Source organism: Saccopteryx bilineata, chromosome 6 (genome assembly GCF_036850765.1).
Source record: "Saccopteryx bilineata isolate mSacBil1 chromosome 6, mSacBil1_pri_phased_curated, whole genome shotgun sequence".
NCBI classification, from domain to species: Eukaryota; Metazoa; Chordata; class Mammalia; order Chiroptera; family Emballonuridae; genus Saccopteryx; species Saccopteryx bilineata.
In genome coordinates, this window is record NC_089495.1 from 171,456,142 (window position 1) to 171,478,145 (window position 22,004).

Genomic DNA, 22,004 nt, shown 5'->3' on the forward strand with positions numbered 1-22,004 from the left:
CCCTGGTGACATCTGGGATGACCTAGATGGTGGCACAGACCATGCCCCAAGCCAGTTCACTGGCCACCTGGAGAGCCAGTGGGCTGGGGTAGCTGACTGCTTGAGGTTTTTGTTTTAATTTATTTTTTTTAATATCAAAGCTAAACAAATCCCCAAACTCGCTTTCAAAGATACTCTTGAACCCTGCCAAGTCACATCTCAGAGTCAGGAAAGTGACTTTTTTGGGCCTTCATTGGAATAGTTTTGTCCACTGATGATCATTTCAGATTCCTGCTCTTCTACACTGATGTAACCGGCTTTGCTGCCAAGGCCCGAAGTAGCTTTTCCTAAAGCCTGAGTTATCTTTGTCAGTGATTTCTTTCCAGATACCTCATTTTTATTTTGCCAACATTTTTCCCACTATCATATAATTCAAAGTTGTTTTAAACCAGAGCACAGTTGTTTTTTTTTAAATTAAATTTAATTTTTTTTTTTTTTTTTTTTTTTTTTTTTTTTTTTTTAGTGAGCTAGAGAGACAGGAAGGGTGAGAGATGAGAAGGATTGAGCTATAGTTGTGGCACTTTAGTCATTCATTGATTATTATTAGAGCCTTTATGGGGGGCTCTAGCCAAGCCAGTGACCCCTCACTTAAGACAGTGACCATGGGATCATGTCTGTGATCCCATGCTTAAGCCGGTGACCCCGTGCTCAAGCTGGGTGAGCCACACTCAAACCAGTGACCTCTGGGTTTTAATCTGGGTCTTTAGTGTCCCAGATCGACAATATCCACTGCACCACCATCTTTTCCCTGTAACAAAACTCTTCTGAGTTGTAAGATTATAGGGACTGCTGGACTTATTTTAAGAGCATCGATGATCATTAGTGATTATTAGGATCACCCAGGAACTGTTAAATGCAGAATTTCCCTACGAATCTGCATTTTATCAAGATCTCCACAAGTCCATGTGCATGTTAATGGTGGAAAAACACAGAGTTGGAAAGCATTACATTATTTATTAATCTTAGCTTAAAAACTCTGTATATGAGTTAAACAGTCACTTTCAGGTTTGTTTCATTGACTATCATTAGTATCCTAGAAAACGTGTCTGTCACATTTGCTCAAATGAAGATATAATTAGCAGTGCTAGTTATAGGGACACAGGTCAACTGGTTAATGTGTCAGTACGCACAGTGTCAGTGTGCTCTAACTAGAGGCCACTGGCCACACACCTGTCACCATGTAGAGCTGAGTTCATTTGTCACTGCAGGAAGGGAGGGCATACACTGTGGAGACTCCTGGGATGTTGCAGTGTGATCTGTGGGGAGGGGCCTGCTCTGAGTTGGGTGCTCTCCGGAAGTGGTGGTCCTATGACTGAGTATCTTGATAATTTCTATCAAGGAGGCAGAGAAGAGGAGTGTGGCTCAGCCTGTCTGTAACTGGTAGCTAAGTGCATCACTTGTGTTTATAGGGAGAGTGGATGGTTGGCCATTTTTGCGGTTACCCTGAAGTCTTTTGGTCTGAGCTCAGACACAGTTACAAAGCGCCTTGTTTCTGTCTTGTTCCCCATGATCCCAGAGTGACATCTATGGATAGTGCGGGTGACATTGTCTATAAGTTTATTAGTAGGAGCATCGTGGCCTGGCGGTGAGTGCTGGCTACCAGTGGATGATTGCAGCGCTGTCTTCTTTCCTCTTTAGTAGGTATCGAGGGCAGGTGTGGGGAGGGGTGTGAGATGAGTGGGAGCTGGGCAGTGAGGAAAGGGTGAGGCCCGACAGCAGGCAGGGTGCTGGAGGGAGGCAGTGTCCTGTATTTGCACTCGGTCTGCCTCCATCCCCAGGCTGCAGGTCTAGAATTCACAGTGTAGTATATATCTCCATCTACTGGTTCACAGGGGCACGAGGCTCCTTCTGCTCCCAGCCACCCTCTTGTCTGAGTCTTTGAGGCAGGGAGGTGGGGACTGAGACACAGAGAAACAAAGAAGACAGAGATACACAGACTGAGAGTCACTGACGGCAGGCATTGCTTCAGGCACCGGAAACAGAACTAAACACAGAGCTGAGAAGGTTCCTCTGCAGTCACATCTCAAGACCTGCCTTTCCCTGACCTGTGGTCAGGCCATGGGTCCAGACTTCCACTTCCTCCCTTCCAGCATGTCTGTCTTGCTCTGTCTCTGGGTTCTGTGTTGCTGCGTCAGCCACTTTGCAGGATGTTGGAGAGTAGGGGCCACCTTAGATGTGTGGCCTTGAGCATGGACACTCTGGGGAAATGCTTGTTTCTGGCTTTGTCTGGTAGGAGGCTGTGTCAGAAGGCACTGCTCTGCAGCGGTCAGGCTCTTGTGGAGCCCTTTGGATGTTTTCAGATAGACAGTGGAGAGGAAACGGGCACCTGCTCTGTGCGGTGTAGAGAGGTTGAGGGATCTCCTTCCAGGACGTTCCATGGAGCACTGATAGGCAGTGCAGCTGCCTTGCCAGGTCCCCGTCATCTCTTCTGCCCCTTGACTTCCTTCCCTTGACTTCTGCTTTGCGCAGAAGTGACTGCATCCTAGCACAGTTGATGGCCCAGGGCTCAGATCGACCATGACGTCTGTGCAGACACAGAGAAAAGAGCCCAGGGAGAGACTGCCTTCCAAGATTTCCTTTTGGCAGAAGAGAAGGTGCCGTGTCCAGACTCTCTTATCCAGTTGGTAGCACGACCAGCGCTCTAAGACGCAGGTCTCCCGACTCTGTCTCTGACTTTACTTACACTCGCAGCATCAGTGGCTCAGGTGCTGGATAAAGTGAAGAGGTTCTAGTCCTGGCCACGGTGGGCCTTCGTCAGCTCGGCTGCTGGAATTAACTCCACAGACTGGGGCACTCAGACCACAGACACGTAGTTAATCACAGTTCTGGAGGCTGCAAGTCCAAGATCACGGTGCTGGCAGATTTGATTCCTGGCATGAACCCACTTTCTGGCTTGCAGATGCTGCCTTCCCGCCATGTCCGCACTTGGCCTTTCTTTGGTGCAACACGGGGGTGGGGGAGGGCTCTGGTGTCTTTTCTTATAAGGGCACTAACTAATGCCATCCTGGGGGCCCCACCCTCATGATGTTATCAAAACCTAATTACCTCCCCAAAAGTCCCACCTCCAAGTACCATCCCCTTGGAGTTAGGGATTTAGCATATGAATTTGTGTGTGTATGTGTGTGTATGTGTGTATGTGGGCATAAACATGCGAAACACAGCGGGGCCCCATCCTTCTTCTCCTCTTTTGTTTTTGGGTTTGCTTGTATGCCAAGCGTGTGCGAGTGCTGAGTCTGGCCTTCTTTGTGCAGGAGAAGCTCCTGACGGACCGGGAGGCGGCCGCCCTGCAGGGTCAGCTGGAGGAGGGCCGGGAGGCACTGTCTGTTCTGCAGGCGCAGAAGGCCAAGCTGCAGGGCCAGGTGGGTCCTGCATCCTCTTGTGTGCTGCTTCCTGTTGGGCATTCAGCCACACATGAGACTCAGGGTTCACAACACGTTTTATTCAGCGTCAGGTGCATGCAGAGAAGTGCACACGTATCCAGTTCTGTGATTCTCACAAACTCGGCACACCTGTGTGCCCTGTGCTCAGAGCCAGAAACGTCACCCTGAGGACGGTGACCAGCTGTCCTGCTTTGCCCCGGGGCAGATGGAGACAGTAGGTCACACTAATTCCTGTCACCTTAGAGGGTCCCCTCGCACCCCCTCCGCTGTGAGGGTAAGGCTGTCTGCCTACTAAACTCAACAGAAAAGCTCAATCCAGTTTCCATGGCACACTGTTTTGGTGACTTTGTAGTGTCTGGTTTCTTCTGAGACCCTGAAAGGAGAGAGGGAAGGTGTGTGTGTATATTGTGTATATATGTGTATTCTGTATATGTATACATGTATAAATGTGTGTGTATGTATGTATATGTATTTATGTGTGTGCATGTATGCACACGTGTGAGTTTGACAATTCAGAGGAATTGACAAATTAAATAAGAAGTTGACAACACTAGGCTAAGAGAAGATAAATAACAGTGCACGGCAAGTAAAAAGGTAGCATTGTTTTTGGTGAAACCTTGTTTTAAATAAATATGTAAGTATATTTAAATACATATATATTGGTTCAAACGCACACACATATTTGTATGACGTGTATGGTTCATGATGTGAATGTGTTTTCCTCTGTGGCCCTGGTGGTAAAATTGGAAAACACTGCCCTGGATGCTGAGAAAGGCGAGTGTCCAGCCTAATGTGATCAATTCCAGTTCCAGGGCAGAAGAATGTTTCTCCCTCTGTGTACATATGAGTATTTGTTAAACATAAAGATAAAACATTTCATAAAGGATAGCCTACTTTCTGAAAATATGAATTTACACTCCCCATTTGGTAACCTGTCCCCACCGGGAGTTGCTACAGAAAGATTTACTCATTTACTCTAATGTTGTCTTCTTTCAAAATCGGGGGCTGGGGCGGGCACTTCATTTTTTCTCTGTGCTTCCCCCCACTGGTAGTCTGGTGAACCCTGCACCCCTTCTCAGAAAAATGTTAAAGGCATATTAAAACAATAGAGTACATATAATTAAAAGGAAACCAATTATAATGAAACAGTTATCAAACTATTACCAAATCATATCCTATATAATAATATATGTGCTTATATTAAACACAGTAGTCTCCCTTTACCTATGGTTTCACTTTCCATGATTTGAGTTCTCTGCGGTCAACTGTGGTTCAAAAATATTAAATGGAAAATTCCAGAAATAAACAACTCATATGTTTTAAATGGAGCGCTGTTCTGAGTAGCCTGATGAAGTCCTGTGCCGTCCCTCTCCCTCTCACCTGGAACGTGAATCCTGCCTTTGTCCAGTGTCTGCACATTATATATGCCCCCTCCCCACTAGTCACTTAGTAGCTGCCTGGGGTTATCACATCCACTGTCCTGGTATCGCAGTGCTTGTGTTTAAGTGGCCCTTATTTTGCTCAATAGTGGCCTCGAAGCACAAGAGCAATGATGCTGGCAATTTGGATGTGCCAAAGAGAAGCTGTCAAGTACTTCCTTTAATTGAAAAGGTGAAAGTTCCGTGCTATCTATGGTTTCAGGCATCCACTGGGAGTCTTGAAACATATTCCCCAAGGATAAGGGGAGGACTACTCTAACAAACTCTAGCAGTGGGTCCTAATTAAATACAAGTTGTATCCATTTTCTCTTTCTGCCGGAATGAACTGCCACAAATGCAAGGGCTTGAGCCGTGCTCTTTCTTCTCACAATTCTGCAGGTCGGATGTCTGGGTAGGCTTGGTTGTTTTTTCTGCTGAGGCTCTCCCGGGCTGAAATAAAGATGTTGGCCCGCCTGAGAGCCCTTAGCTGGAGGCTCTTGACAGAGAATTGCTTCCAGTGTAATTTAAATTGTTGGCAGAACTCCGTTCTGTGTGCCTGTAGGACTGAGGACCCCGTTTCTTTGCTGTTTGCTGGCTGGGAGTTGTTCTGGAGGCCACCCGCATTCCTTGGGCATGGCCCCCTCCGTCTTCACAGTCAGCTGTGGTGCCGCAAATATCCCTGTGCATCTAATTGTCCTGGCTTCTGCTTTTAAGGGCTCATGTGATTAGAAATAACTAGAATAATTTTTGTGTTTTTTAAGGTCAACTGATTAAGAACCTTAATTTTATCTGCAGGGTCCTTTTTGCTGGGCAATGAACATATTCATGAATGTAACACCGAGGGGCAAAGGTCACGGGGACTGAAATTTTGGATAACTAGCTTTAATTGAAATACAGATGTGGCTGGGCCGACCCACGAGTTTCTGATTCAGTAGGTCTGAGGTGTGGCCCAAGAATGAGCATTTCTAAGCTTCTGGGTGCTGCTGTTGGTCCGGGAACCGTACTTTGAGAACACTGATGTAAGGTGGGTACCAGAGTGGTCAAAATATTCTAGATCTGGCCCGCCTGAGTCCCTGGCTCGGGCCTCCACCGCCTCATTCAGGAGGTCTTCATGGCTGGCTTTTTGCTGCTTTTAAAAGGTTTTAGTGGCTTCATGAAGTCGTAGCTAAACTGAGTGCTCAAAGAGAGACTTGGTGGCATGGCCAGCTAGCTCTGACTGTGGGGCTCGGTGAGGGGTGGCAGAGGGACAGCCCCTTGTAGCCTGAGGGCCCTAACCTGGCAGGGCTGCGGCAGCTGGTCTGCCTGTGGCTAGGCATCTGATGCTTCCAGAACCCTCCATAGCAGGGGCCTCACGGCGAGCTCTCTCTGAGCCAGCGGTGTCAGCATCGCCCAGAACTTGACAGAACCGCACACTCAGGGACGCATGCCAGACCCGCTGAACCAGGAGCTCTGTGCCGTACCCAGCAAGCTCTGTGTTAACAGGCCCTCTGGGTGCTTGCACAGGCTCCAGTCTGAGAACGCTAGTTCTTCTGATGTTGGAAGCTAAGCAGGGTCGGGCCTGGTTAGTACTGAATGGGTGAACACTAGCCCACAGGGTGAGAAACAGCACCTGTCCCTTTGGCATGGCACTGCTTATAGATGGAAGAGAAAGGGAAGGCACTTCAGTTGCCTAAATTACATTGGCTGAGAATTTCAATGACAAGAAAGTGAAAAAATGTCCTTTATTACTTGGAAAATGTGAACCTCCCAGCTACCATGACATTCTCATTGAAGTTGCTTAGCACCGCCTAGTGGTAGCTTTGGGTAAGACTGTGAAGGACACTTGATTTCGTCAGTTTTCTGTTTAAGAAAGACCTTGGACCCAAAGGAGTCTGGGAGCCTAAGAAGATTGAAGCAGGAGGTCACCCCTCCAGATGGGACTCACTGTGAGGCTCTGTTCTAGGTCCCTGTCTACCCCTGCTGTGCAAATGCGAACCCCCCAGCTGTGCTTGAACACTTACTCTTTCATTCAACCTTGACTGCCGAGCTTGAGATGAGGTTCAAGGGGCTGCGTGGCCCACACCTTCCACCTGCCTCTCTCTAGTATCTACTTGGCTTCTTTCCTCCAAGAAGCCCTGAACTGGCTGTGGGCTGCTTTTCTTCTCCTCCTCTCTGACTCCTGCCCCTTCACCCATCACTTCTCCTCTTTCTGGAAGTCCCTTTTCCTCTTCAGTACCTGGAACTGGTCCCACCCCCTTCTGGAAGCCTTCCCTGACATCCTTTCACCACAGGGTCTCTCTGTGTGCTCTGCAATGCCCTGGGCATGTTTCTGTGGCCCAGCTGTGTCCTCTTCTGGACAGTGGGCTCCTAGAAGAAGGTCCATGTCTCATTCTCTGACAGCCAGGCTGGTGCTGGAGTGCACTGTACACCTGTGCTGAGATCACACACATCAGAGATGTTGCTGTAGCCACCTCAGAGCTGCTGAAGGTGGGGATTTTTATTTTTCCTGAACACCCCTCCTTCTGATCAATAGTTTAAATGATTGCACTACAAAGACCACATCGATATGGTCCAGTTTATAAACCTGGTCAGCACTTCACTGGACTGTGGAATCTTGGTTGACTCAGACAGAACCACTCAGAGCGTCGGTGCCAGTTGGAGGTTGTCACGGAGCCTCCCTCCCAGGGTAGGATAGCCACCGACCAACCACCGACTCTTGAGATACAAGAAAGATCATGTTTACCTGACGGTCCAAAGATTGTAGATGATATTGTCCTAGCTTCTGATTTGCCAACTTGCGACAACCCTTTGCTATCTTATTTACAGTTTAAAAGTTTGCAAAGTGGACACGCTTAGGCAGGGGCTTGATGAAGGTCACACTGAATGCCCTGTGCCTTCTGGGAGAGCAGGCTGGTGGAGCTTGCCTGCTGGTCTGTGGGAATAGGGAGTTCCCCCCGGGCCTTAGTGTGTGTGTGTGTGTGTGTGTGTGTGTGTGTATGTGTGTGTGTGTGTGTATACCTACAGCTGGGAGAAGGCTGAGGCAGCAGGGTCCATGGTTTCTGGAAGTGTTTCAGCCTGTGCAGGTGGGTCTTGCTGTGATATATATGGGCAAGTCACTGCCTGTATGCCTTAGTTTCCTCATCTGTAAAGTGGGAATATGGCCAGCCTCAGGTTGTTGCAAGGCCAATGAGTTGATTCATGTTAGAACTCGTGAGCACCATTCTTACTCTCACTCCAGGCTGGGGAACCCACACTTGAAAGGACTGATGACCTCCTCATCAATAATCTTTTCTTTTTTATTCAGGAACATGTCAAACAATAAAAGTGAGGGAATAGTCTCATGAACCCCCATGTCCTCATCCTCCAACACATGCCCCCGTGTAATTCTGAAGCAATCCTGACACCATGTCATTTTATCCAGCAATATTTCGAAATGTATCTCCAAAAGATGAAGGCTATTTTTTATAGAATACAAGACCATTAACCATGAATAGTAATTCTATTTATCACTAAATGTTCAGTGAGGGCTCAGACTTCCAACTGTCTCATAGTTTCTTAAACTGCGCTGATAGTTATAATAGCTGTCACCCACTTCAGTGCACAGCACATCTGTTTGACAAATGCATGCAGTAACCATACCCTCAATCAAGATTTAGGACAGTCCCTTCACCCCCAAATTGCCCCAGCTGTCCCTTTGGGGTTCCCCCAGCTCCCCCAGCCCCTGGCAGCCACTGAGTCTCTTTGCTGTCCCTCCAGTTTTGTCTTTTCCAGGTTGTCATATAGATGGAATCAGACAGTGTTCTCTTTTCTACAATTTCTTTCTTTAAAGTCTGTTTAGGATCTAAATAAGGTCCACACATTATAAGTGGTTTACATGTCTCAAGTCTCTTTAACCTATAGTTTCCCGCCTCCATCTCTTTTCCCCTTGGAATCTGGGGACTGTACATACTTTCAAGTCCAGGTGCTGTGGGCCCAGCTCCCTCCCACGCACGGGAGAAAGCGGAGCTCTGGTAAAGGCGGTGGTGTTTGTTTCACAGCCTCCCGCTGCCTGCTGGCCCTGGGTCCGCACGCGACCCTCAGGCATACTGCTCTGGGTGGCTCCGTAGAGAAGGAGAGTCCGACTTTGGGATTCATCCATTCCCGGATGGCTTCTTGTCTCTGAGAAGAGGCTCAAAGGGGTCTTTCAAATTCCTTTTATTTCTTGGAAGCGTGTCCTAGCGTGTGTGAACACTGGTGTGGATGAGCAGGAATTAGTGGGCGTGCCTCTATTTGGCTATGGCAGGAATCAGTGGGCGTGTCTCTATTTGGCAATACAGGTAACTGAATTGAGGTGTTTTTTTTTTTCTCTTATGAGACCAGAAACCCGATCCAACCAGCTTAAGCAGAAAGGGCACACTTTGGTTTGATTTTGAAATAATTTTAGACTTTTTAAAAGTTGCAAAAATAGCCCAAAGTTTTCCATATACTCTTCCCTAAATGTTAACAATGTAATAACCACAGTACAATGATAAAAACCAGAAGTTTAACAAGGATGCCATCCCGGTAATAAACTTGACTAAAATTTCACCCTTTATCCCACTGACATGCATTCTGATTTAGGCTCCTGCTTGCATTTAGGTGTTGTGTCTGTGTCCTCCTGTCTGGGACAGTTCCTGTCTTTCTGTTTCTTGCATTACTTGATGGCCAGTTATTTTGGTGGACTGCCCCTCCTTGCAGGCTTCCCTGATGGTCTCTCGGGATGAGAAATGAGGCTGCAGCACTGCGTTTGCGGCGGGAACCCCACGGAAGAGATGCCCTCAGAGCATCTTATCAGGGAACCCCGCGATGGTGATGCAACTTTGATCACATGTTAAGCTGGTGTCTGCGAGGTTTTTCCACTATAAAGATGCCATCTTTTTTTTTGAGGAGCAGGGTATAAAAGGTAGTGGGTGGGGGCCCTGGCTGGTTGGCTCAGTGGTAGAGCGTCGGCCTGGCGTGCAGAAGTCCCGGGTTCGATTCCCGTCCAGGGCACACAGGAGAAGCGCCCATCTGCTTTTCCAGCCCTCCCCCTCTCCTTCCTCTCTGTCTCTCTCTTCCCCTCCCGCAGCAGAGGCTCTGAGGCTCCGTTGGAGCAAGATGGCCCAGGCGCTGGGGATGGCTCCTTGGCCTCTGCCCCAGGCGCTAGAGTGGCTCTGGTTGTGGCAGAGCGACACCCCGGAGGGGCAGAGCGACACCCCGGAGGGGCAGAGCATCGCCCCCTGGTGGGCAGAGTGTCGCCCCCTGGTGGGCGTGCCGGGTGGATCCCGGTCGGGCGCATGCAGGAGTCTGTCTGACTGTCTCTCCCCGTTTCCAGCTTAAAAAAAAAAAAAAGGTAGTGGGTGGGATTTGAGAGCAGGGTGTGTGGTGGGATCCAGGCACCAGGGTCTGAGGCAGCAGCTCACTGTTGTTGTCGTCTTCCCCCACAGCAGGCTCTGGCCTGTCTGTCTGTGACCTTCAGCTTCATTTCTTTGCCTCTCTGAAGAACTAACTGCCTTTCTCAGCTTCTTCATGTACCGATGAAAGACTGCCACCCCCGAGTGGCGCCTCAGACCCCAGGTGTATATGAGCCTGTTGCCAACTCACTACTGTTTCTGAGGTTATTTTCTGGATCCCAGCAGAGGAAGCACAGGCTACACCAGCCTGCGTCAGCTCAGCCCTGCATCTGTGGCTCTGGTCAGGAGAGTGGGTCCCACCGCTGCTGGGACCTGTCTCTGAATGAGGTGGCACAGTCATCGGACAAGGGAATGACGGAGGCTGGGATCTCCCTGAAGTGTACCTATCCTCCCTCCCTCCCTCTCTCCCTTTCTTCCTCCCTCCCTTCCTCCCTCCCTCCCTTCCTCCCTCCCTTCCTCCCTCCCTCCCTTCCTCCCTCCCTCCCTTCCTCCCTCCCTCCCTTCCTTCCTCCCTCCCTTCCTTCCTCCCTCCCTTCCTCCTTCCCTCCCTCCCTTCCTCCCTCCCTTCCTCCCTCCCTCCCTTCCTCCCTGATGCAACAGGTACATTCCTGAAAAGCTTTGTAAGCTAGGTTTTCAAATGCCATCCCTTAAGGAACTTCACAACTCCCAGGCCCCATTGATATATAAAGTGAGGAATCAAGTTGTCATGGGTGCAGTCATCCTCTACATTGTTCAGGAGGCGCGTTTAGCTGCACATAGGAAGTGCCTTGTAGCGGTGCCTGTCATCAGGTGTTCAATCAGGTGCCTGTCTAGCCCCTCCAGACGCAGTGTGATCCAGAGACCAGCGCCACCATGTGGGAGCTGGTTAGAAATGCAGGCCCTCCGGCCCTGCCCCAGGCCCTCCCCAGACCCGCCCGCCCCTTGACAACATCCTCAGGGGTTCCAATGCACATTAGTTTGAGAAGTGCTTGTTTGGATTTGAAGAGCCAAAGTGCACGTTGGATTCTTTTCTCCAAGAGGCTATAGAAGAGTCATGACTTCAAGTACTAAGCTTGTAAACGGCTCTTTGTACATTGTCAGAAGCTCTTAAAGTGAATTTCAGGCTTCCTTTTCTATTTTCCCACTTTAATTTTGACTTCTCTTGAATTAATATGTAAATAGTGTTTCCCTGAAGTAATTTTATGTATACACAAATGCGCACACATATGGAAAAGCACACGCACACCCGTGCGCGCACACACACACACATTTTAGCTACCAAAACACAGAGTCAAGAGCAAATTACAGCACCACAGTGATTGAGTAAGAGCAAGGAAGCACACCTCCCTGAACATTTCAGTAAATTAGTATCTTCTCTGTATAGTATGTGTTCTTTTTACTTATCTTTTGGCTCTCTGATTTATGCCGACTCATTAAGGAAGGAGGAATACACTTTATTTGAATTCCCGGGACAGCTGTGTTCTTCTTTTCTGAGGCCGTCACTTCATCCTGTGAGGGGCTTCGTGGAGGCTGAGCTGAGTGAGTGCTGATGCGGGTGTGAGGAGAGAGCCCAGTTTTCACGCTCCTCTTTGGCTTACGGCTTCCAAAGTGATGCCATGGCTGATGAGAAACAAACACAACAAAACTTGACACACTGAGTCCGGGCGTTTCCTGTCACAGCTGGGTCTTACAGGCGAGGATGGGATGGCTGTCCTTACAACCGTGTCTCTGCCCACAGACAGCGGCCCTGGAACAAGCTATTAAAGATGCCCACGAGTGTTACGGTGATGAGATTCAGCTCTATAATGAGCAGATCGAAACTCTGCGGAGGGAGATCGAAGAGACGGAGAAGAGCCTGGAGAAGTCTTCCTATGACTGCCGGCAGCTGGTGCTGGCCCAGCAGACCCTGAGGAACGAGCTGGATCGGTACCATCGGATTATTGAGAATGAAGGAAACAGGTGTGGTTACGGAGGGCACAGCCGAGAGCACCTCTCCCTCCGCGCTGCTCACTTTCTTATTCCACAGAGCCTTGCTGAATGCCTCTTGTGTGCCGGTTGTAGGCAGTGGGATGTGGCAGGGAGGGAAACACAAGGATCCATGGTATGAGCTTGCATACCAGTGAGGGCGACAGAGGATGATTGAGTTTGTAATAGAGGGAGTAGGACCTATGACACGTGCTGTGGAGGAGATTATAGCAGGGAAGAGGTGGAATGGACATGGACGATAATGGGAATGTTTGAAATTTTGAGTTGGGCAGCCAGGAAAGGCCTCATGGAGAAGGCTATTTTTTCTCCACAGGCCTTTGGGGACATAACTGTCCTGGCAGATAGGGTGATCAGGAGTGTTTTAAGAGATGCTGCAGGTGAGGTTCTGAGCACAGTGCCTGCCACTCCACAAGGGCTGCGAGGTGTTGGTGTTGTTACTGCTCCTGTCATCCTGATTCCTACCGCCTGGCTGGGTCTGTAGGGTGGCGGTCAGTATGCCATCTGGTCTTGTTCCTAATGGAGCTGTGACTTGAACTCCACTCCCTTCAATAAATATCTGTCTATCTCTTATCTCTCTCTCTCCTTCTACCTCTCTCTCCTTCTATCTCTCTCTCTGTCTCTACATCATCTACATCCACACCTTTTCCTACATCTGCATCTTCCCCTCTACATCGTCTGTATGTACACTTACACCTACATCGACCTTTACTTACATCTGAATCCACACCATCTACGTGTATGTGCACATCTGTGCCTACATCTGCATTATCTTCACCACCTACCTCTGTCCCGGTATCACCTGTATTTGTATGTATACCTACACTTAAACTCACATTTCCCTCCTCTACATCCGTATCCTCCATCCTCACACCCACATCTATATCATCTTCACCTGACCTACACACCGCATCCTCTGCATCCGTATCCCCATCACCTGCAGTCCCATCATCTAAGTCTGTACCTATGCTTGCGTCTCTGACTACATCGTCTACGTGTACGTCTCCATCGTCCACCCACGCCTCCATCTATATTATCCACATCTACACATGTGCTCGCACCTACATCGTCTGTATGTCATCTCTACCCACGCCTCACCTATCTCTACATCCTCTAACTCTACATCTACATTATTTATATTTTTGTCTACACCTACATGTACACCTATGTCATCTAGACTACATCTTCATGTCTGTGTATATCTACACCCCCATCTGTATCAGCTACCTCAACACCTGTATCATGTACATGCGTCCCTGTCACTACAGCTGCATTTATTTGTGTTTACACCTACCTCTCTGGCTGCATGGATATTCATATCCATATTTATATCTGTAATTATCGTTGAGAAGCAGATTGGGAACCACTACTTCCTATAAAGACTCTGATTCTCTATTACATTATGATTCTTTGATTTATTCTTGCTGGTATTTTAGATTTAGATTGAATTAAAAGAGAAGCACCCAGAAATACCCCACAAGGAGCAGTTTTAATTTATTTTTTCTCTGGGTGCCCTGTCTTGGCTGCAGGTACTTAAATATTTAACAGGAAAAACAAGATTTTTTTCTCTCATTACGGTCAATGTATCATACATAATTCCAGATTATATTTATGTCATGGTGAATACTTTATGCACACATTTATAAAAATAAGTCTTGGACAGGCATTGAAATGTCCTTGTGGAAGTTTTTGCTTTGGAGGCAGGGCGTCACTAAAAGATAACTGGATACTCCTTTTTGTTGATTTGTGTGTAGCAAATCCTTCTACTTTTAGGATACTAATTTCAAATTGATAAAAATGTCCCAAGCACAGAACAAGGTACTCCGGAATGCTCTTCACTCAGATTCACTAGTTGCTTACATTTTCACAACTGCGTTATCCTTTTTCTCTTTATTTATATATAATGCATATTATTTTTAAAAAAAGAATTGAAGATATCATACTCTGGTTGCTTTAAATACTTCAGCCTGGGCTGGCCACTGTTGTATTAAAAAACAGAGACAAAATCTACAACCCCAAACACCCCTGTTCAACACGGACATGGCATTTTGAGATTATAAGCAGTCCCCACTTTCCAGTGTTTCTGTAAGCGTGTTCACCTGTTATGACTTGAACTCAAAGAAATGACATTTCCTGTCCCTCCTCATCCAATGTACAAATATGTGTGCAGTTCATGAGAAGTTTGATCTAGAGAGAGCTTTTATCATTTGAAGGTCACTGTTACCCATGACCATCTGTTTGGCTTGAATTAAAGATGGCGACCCTCTTTTTCGTTCTTTCTGCCAGGCTGAGCTCCGCCTTCGTTGAAACTCCTGTCATTCTGTTCACCACGGGCCACGGAGCCTCTCCTAGCCCTCGACCCAGTGGGAAAGGTATTGCTCCCCAACTCTGTTTTCTGCTGTGTTCTGCCTTTGAAAAAAAATGGAAAAAATTAAGTCGCTTAACATCCATGCTTCCTTCTAATCTGTCAGGAAATTAAACACTTTCAGGTGGGGCTCCTTCTCCTCCTCACTGATGGCCTCCCACAGGCACTAAGGGACTGAGCCAGAAAGTTCACAGGGGAGAAGTCAGACTGGAGGACAGGCCCAATGAAAAGCGTTTAGTGGTAGAGAAATGCAGTTCTTTTTTTCTTGTTTTTTAGATTTTATTTATTTATTTTTAGAGAGATACAAGAGAGAGAAGGAGGGAGGCAGGAGCAGGAAGCATCAACTTCCATATGTGCCTCAACCAGGCAAGCCCAGGTTTTCAAACTGGCGGCCTCAGTGTTCTGGGAGAAGAAAAGTGGTGAAGTTGGTTTCCCACACTTAGAGTGCCTCCAGGTCCCTATGTCTCAGGAAGCTCAGGGGGTTTGTGGAAATGGAGTTCCGGAGTCCGACCACTTCCTAGTCCCCAGACACGCAGGGCCAGCTCAGGGCTGTGGGGCCCATACACACGGCACTGTGCTCACAAGGGTCCCCTCACTGGGCTTGCTGCTCTGCTATCAGTGTCTTGGATTTAATTTTAATTTTTCTTTATTTATTTTGGAGAGAGAGGAAGAGAGAGAGAGAGAGAGAGAGAGACACCAATCTATTCCTGTATGTGCCTTGACTAGTGATCGAACCCACAACCTTTGTGCTTTGGGATGAATCTCCAACCAACCAAGCTATCAAGCCAGGGCGACATTTTTAATCATTTTGAACAGGGGACCTGCCTTTTCCTTTGGCACTGGGCCGTGAAATTCTGTAGCTGGCCCTGCAAGCACCCCCTTCTTCCATGTCTGGCCCCACCAGCTCTTTGGCATGGCCCTCTCGGCACCCCTCCTCCCTATGGCTTTATGGCCCCTTTCTGCCGGTTCCTGGTCACTGATGTCCCATTGTGAGTCATGCTAGATGCCCTTGCTTTGTCTGCCTTAGTCCTCTGGTTAACAGCGGGAGGGGATGGAGAAGACCTTTGGGATGAAAAAGTTAAAAGAAAAATCACCGCCCTGGTCGGTTGGCTCAGCGGTAGAGCGTCGGCCTAGCGTGCGGAGGACCCGGGTTCGATTCCCGGCCAGGGCACACAGGAGAAGCGCCTATTTGCTTCTCCGCCCCTCCGCCGTGCTTTCCTCTCTGTCTCTCTCTTCCCCTCCCGCAGCCAAGGCTCCATTGGAGCAAAGATGGCCCGGGCGCTGGGGATGGCTCTGTGGCCTCTGCCTCAGGCGCTAGAGTGCCTCTGGTCGCAACATGGCGACGCCCAGGATGGGCAGAGCATCGCCCCCTGGTGGGCATGCCAGGTGGATCCCGGTCGGGCGCATGCGGGAGTCTGTCTGACTGTCTCTCCCTGTTTCCAGCTTCAGAAAAATGCAAAAAAAAAAAAAAAAATTAAAAAAGAAAAATCACCATGTGCAGGAAGCAGAAAAGCCTCACGGATGAGGCAGGGTTATCTTTTGTATGCTTTCGTAAACTTTAAGTTTTTTCTCTTAGCTAGTCCAAAGAAATAAATATGGCTTTGGGAACAGGAGATTTCTATTTGTTCTGAATTTAATAGAGTCACTTCCCCTTTTTACCCAGGAGGAAGGGGATGCCGATCAAAGGGGGGTCATATGTATTTAGCTTAGGATGCATGCAGAGCAAGGGAGCAACATTATGGCTTGATGGGAGTCCCATGCCAGAAGCCATTCTGAACATGTCAGAGGCCCAGGCAGGTGGGAATGACTTTGCAGAATGCATTCCCATCGTCTGGTCTATGGAGCCAAGTCACCACTATGAGCTCAGTAGGCATCTGAGGTGGTACCGGAGACGTTGCTCCCACTAAGTATTATTGCAGTAGAATCACGCATCTCAGTGAGTTGTACCCAGTGGGATGGGAACTGTGAGACAATAAACAGTGTCTTCCCTCACAAGCCCAGAGGGGTCGAGTGACTTGTCTAAAGTTGCACAGTTGGTGCCAGAGCTGGGTCCCTAACACGGACTGTGGATGCACAGATCTAGACCCCTGTCGCCACTGCTAGGCATAGGTCTCTTAAGAAAGGTAGCATAATTTTCAACAAATACATTTTCTTCCTCTGTCGTTGACAATAATATTTGATTTATTGCCCATTTATTATATTTTATTTGCTTATCTTTAAGATCTCGCAAGGGCTGTGCAGGATATCACAACAGCAAAGCCAAGACAAAAAGGCCTCCCCAAGAACGTTCCAAGGAGAAAGGAGATCATAGCTAAAGACACAGCAGAAGAAAGTCTGGAAGATGCACCACTGAAAGGTCCGGAGGACGCAAAGCCGGGGCAGGTGGTAGTAGTTAAGGGGGAAGGGGAACCGAAGCTTGAGTCAGGGAGTGAAGAAGCTAGTGCCCCCACTGTGGGAGGGGCTCCGGAGGACGTGCCCGATGGAGGGCAGATCAGCAAAGCCTTTGGGAAGCTCTGCAAGCTGGTCAAGGAGGGAGTGAGAAGCCCCAAGGAGCCCGAGCCCCCGGCTGAGCTCTACACCAAAGGGCGGTACGTGCTGGTCTCCGGGGACGCCAGTCACGTGGACCCCGGGTTCTGCTCCCTGTCGGCCCCGACCAGGGGTCGGGTTCTGGTTTCCACTGAGGATGACTCCCTGCCTCGGGATAGCACGGAGGAGCCCTCTCCCGAGCAGCCCCAGCCCCCTCCGGAGAATGGACAGCAGGGTCTGCCGGGGAGGGAAGATGGACACCCACCCAACCAGCATACTGCAGACGAGGAGAATGGGATCAACACCGAAGAAATGAAAGGTCCCGGGGAGAAGCGTGATGGCCAGAAGGAGGAGGAAGGGCCCAGGGGGCCCTGTCTCGTGGTCATGCCTGGTCCAGAGGGACCATCGGCACCCCCACCCCAAATGCCTGGGGCCGGTCAGGGTGGATCTGAGGGGCAAGGGGACAGGCGGGGCAGCCTGCGGGACAGAAGCCCTCCCAGGACGTTGGCGTACGAGAAGGTGGAAGTGATGGAGTCCATCGAGAAGTTTTCCAGCGAGAGCATTGAGACGTATGAAGAAACCGCTGTGATTGTGGAGACCGTGATTGGAAAGACGAAAGCAGACAAGAAAAAGCCGGGAGACAAGGGCTCTCCTGGTGCCTAGGCCCTCGGGAGAGACGCCTCTGCCCAGGGAGGGGGCATGCTTGGATGCAGAACAAGTGAGGAGGAGCGAGGGTTCTGGTTTGGATTAGACCGTAGTTGGCCCATCGGGCATTGCCAATGAAGCCTTAATTAAAAAGGTCTTTTTTTTTGCTTGCATATTGTTTGTCTAATTAACAGGGGACTTGGGAATGCGGGTGGATGAGTCACACTCAGTACAGGACACTCTACTAAATGGTCACCAAACTGTGGTCGTTAAGGACAGACATGCCCCTCATCGTGGTTCTTTTAAACTCTTTAGAGAGTCAGTGTCTGAACTTCATGCAGAAAATACTAGTGGATGGCACTGGCTCAGTTTCGTTGCATTTTGAGCACAAGCACATACATGCTTACATAGAGGAGAGCTTGGTCAGAGGTAAAATGATTAACGGTCTCTTAGTCTGGGTTCCCCAGATGCTGATATGAAGCAAGGCCTTGAATGTATATAGTTTCTTAGGGATGCGACCTCAGGAAGCACCAGTAGGCAGTGGAGAGGGAGACAGGGACAGAAGGCAGCCAATAAGAGGTGTGCTACCAGGTCAGTTAGTGTGGGCAGCTGGAGCTCAATCTCCCCGCCCCCCTCACCCGAAGGACTCTAGGAGATGAAATAGGACGTGTGTCACAGAGTTACCTTGCCCGAAGGTGAGTGAGGGGTTTTTCATCTACCAACTCCTGCCAGCCAGTTGGGAGGGCTGCTCTGTGGGTGTGAACATGGAAATACAAGGACTTGGGAAAGGTCACAGGTATATAAGCGGGACACCGATACCATCTGCCATGGCATATGTTCCAAATGTCCTTTTGTTCTGACTTCAAATTTTCTAACTTAAAGTGCAATCCTAGGTCAGGTTTCAGAAAGCAAAATCAAATGTCACCTCAGAGTTTCTTATTCAGGAATTAATTTGTCCACTAGCATTTATTGAGCATGTACTATGTGCCAGACAGTGTGCTATGCTGATGGGGGGAGGTGTGCAGATTTATTAATAATTTCTGTAGCAAACACACAGGCACACATGTGTCACATTGTACGAAATAGAAATTACTTTAAGCCCGAATCTTGACATAAATTTTTATGTTGCCTGTAGGCATCTATATTTCTACTAACAGTCCAAAAGTAATTTTTTATTTATATTGATGAAGAAGGTACTTTCCTCTGCAGGTGCTCCAAAATATGTTAAGGGCACAGAGTAAATACGCTTAGGTGGACAGGTGCATCTGCCTGAGCTACAGCGGAGGGCAAGGCAACACTATAATCCTAGCGGAAAATTGACAGTCATAAGTTACATTTCCTTATTTCTTTGTTATGGATAATAGAAAGAATATTAAATGGAGTTACTTTTCTTTCTGTTGAGAGCTTTAAAAACTCTTGTTCTGAATTTGAGGTTTTGATTTCAAGAAAGAAATACGTGGCCCTGGCCGTTTGGCTCAGCGGTAGAGCGTCGGCCTGGCGTGCAGGAGTCCAGGGTTCGATTTCTGGCCAGGGCACACAGGAGAAGCGCCCATTTGCTTCTCCACCCCTCCCCCTCTCCTTCCTCTCTGTCTCTCTCTTCCCCTCCCGCAGCCGAGGCTCCATTGGAGCAAAGATGGCCCGGGCCCTGGGGATGGCTCTGTGGTCTCTGCCTCAGGCGCTAGGATGGCTCTGATTGCGGCAGAGTGACGCCCCAGATGGTCAGAGCATCGCCCCCTGGTGGGCAGAGCGTCGCCCCTGGTGGGCGTGCTGGGTGGATCCAGGTCGGGCGCATGCAGGAGTCTGTGTCTGACTGTCTCCCCGTTTCCAGCTTCGGAAAAATGAAAAAAAAAAAAAAGAAAAAAAAAAAAAGAAATACACTTCTGTTGTTCTTTCTGAAAGATGAATGGAGAACCTACTCCATGGCACAGCAGCTTTGAAAGCTTAAGAGAGAATGATGGACACCGTTCGCTGGACCCCGGAATGTACTAGGAACGTGGGCCTGTGTCTAGATTATATTCAGCATAAGCCACTGCAAACCTTTTTGTTTTTCCTGTAAAGTCTTTTTATTTTTTGGACTTTGTGTTCAGTTAACATTCTTATTTTTAAAAAGCAGGAGTATCTTTTTTGAAAGGTCATTTTATAGTCAATAATCAAAAGTGGATTGGTGGCCTGTTCTGTGTCAGACACGGTTCTGGGCACTGCAGAGACAGCAGTGAGCAATCACATGTGACTCTGCCCTCACGGACATGGCATTCTGGTGGGAGGAGATGGAGACAAGCAAGCAAATAACTGAATAAGAGAAAATTACATAGAGGCAGAGACAGTGTTATAAAGGAAATCAACAGGGTGACGTGTAAGTGACTGGGGGTCTCCTTTGCTTTGTGCGGTTGGGTGAAGACCCTGTGGATGAGGTGACGTGATCTGAATGACGAGATGGGCCTGTCATGTGCAGATCTGAGGGAAGAGCATTTCAGGTAGAGGGAGCTGCAAGTGCAAAGGCCCTGGGGCAGGAATAGACTTAGCCTGTTCAAGGAGGAGAGATAAAGGAGATTGTAGGAGGACAATGGAAGGAGGTATGGTCAAGGAGGGAGGCCAGGGACCAGGTAAACACCATTTCCTGGAAGGCCCCCTTCTGCCTGCAAGCCAGGCTCCCACTGTGGAATGTGGGGCTGCCTGCAGTGGCCATGTTGGAGTCTAGTCAGGCTCTTTGTCCACCCCAGGGTCTCAGTTGCTGCTACTTTTCCTTATGAGTTCTGTATTCCCCAAGAGAGCTGCAGAATGGGTTCATTTCTTGGTCTTCTCTTTCCCCGAGGTCTCTGAAAACAAGCACTTTAGTTTTATGAAAATTATTCAGAGGAGGCCTGCCAATAGCACCGATGATGAGAATGCTGGAGCTCTGAGCACCTGAAGGGCAAGTGCTAACTACCTGTTGTGCTGGGGGGCCCCAGCCTCCTCCTTCCGACTCAGCCTCAAGTCCAGCACTTGGGCTCTCCCGAAACTGCCTCCCCTTTGAGAAGTTGTATCCCAGCGCCCCACCCCTCCCGTTCTCCTAGCATTGGAGTCAGTGACCATTAACTCTCCTCTTATCAGCTTCCCTGGTGCTGCCTCCCCCAGATTCCCCTACTCTCACTTTTCTGGCTCATGCCTAGGCACCCAGGGTGCTCACACCAAGCACATGTGACTTAGGGGCTCCTATGGCCCTAGGAACATATTCAGTCCACACACCAGGCAGGTGGGGAGTGTTGAGGTGTCATGAGGGCAGCGTCCCTCAATCTGGGTGGACAGGACTTGGTGCATACATGCCTCAGCTCTCTCTCCCCTCCATTGGGATAACTGAGGCATGTTCTGCACAGCATCCCGTGGGTCTGAGCCCCTGATGCTCACAAAGAAACCTCATTTGTCAGTGTGCCCTGAATTGGTCCCATTCTTTCCTGTCTCATCCCTGCTCCACTATATAAAGATGCCTTTCAAGTAAACAATCTCAACTCCTTGTCTTGGAGTTGGCTTCAGGGAGGCCTCACTCTGAGACAGCTGGCCGGCATCTGCCCAGCACCACCTCTCGTTAGCCAGGCAGCAACCCTATTTTGTATTATCGAGGTGCTGCTCCTCCCACACTGGGCACAGACCTGACCAGACGAGACCTGTCATTGGAGCTGGAAATTTGAGCCCCGGGAAACCAAGATGGAAAGTGCTGGAGCTGCCCCACGACGGGCTCTGATGCGGTCTCCGTGGTTCCTGCCGCGTGCCCCTGTCCCCAGGCTGGCTGCAGTCTCTCTCCCTTTCCTGGGCAGATTTAGGCTGGCCAGGCTTTCCTTCGATTCTGAGAGCTACTCCTCATGCTTTGGACATACTGCTTGTTTGTTTGCATCAGTTGTCACTGCTGTTTGTTGCCCGCGACTCCAGAGAACCCAAAGGTAACTAACTGCTCATGAGTGAGGTTTGGTATTAGTGGGGAACTTAAGGAGGTTTGAATTAAGTTTTGCCCCAAAGCAGACCCTGAACAGGAGGTTTGTTAGAGCAGTGAACATGGCAGTTTAGAGTGTCGTTATTAAGCGTCTGTCTCTTAGCTCCAATCCCAGCTTTCTACACCATGGTGCCTGGCTGGAAATCGCGAGCTCCTTCCTGCTTTGCCAGCGTCTCCTCGTCTTGTCTCCCCGTGCCCCCCCCCCTAGGGTGTGTGAAGGGCGGGGAGGGAGAAGGGACCTGCACTGTCTTGCCTGTCCCGGTCACCCCGACAGCAGCAGCACTTTCTGTAGCAGCCGCTGGATTTGGTTTTGTT

The 22,004-nt window shown here is 49.0% G+C and overlaps 1 protein-coding gene across 1 annotated transcript in view; it reads left to right on the forward strand.

The window, feature by feature from the left end:
* The window catches only part of BFSP1 (beaded filament structural protein 1), a 35,501-nt gene extending 17,603 nt beyond the window's left edge, over window positions 1-17,898 (forward strand). Inside the window, exons 5-8 of the mRNA XM_066237258.1 lie at window positions 3,291-3,398; window positions 11,945-12,165; window positions 14,476-14,561; window positions 16,776-17,898. Coding sequence (XP_066093355.1) covers window positions 3,291-3,398; window positions 11,945-12,165; window positions 14,476-14,561; window positions 16,776-17,743 — 1,383 coding nt within the window. The 3' untranslated portion in view covers window positions 17,744-17,898. The remainder of the gene's footprint in view (window positions 1-3,290; window positions 3,399-11,944; window positions 12,166-14,475; window positions 14,562-16,775) is intronic.
* Window positions 17,899-22,004: the final 4,106 nt, after the last annotated feature.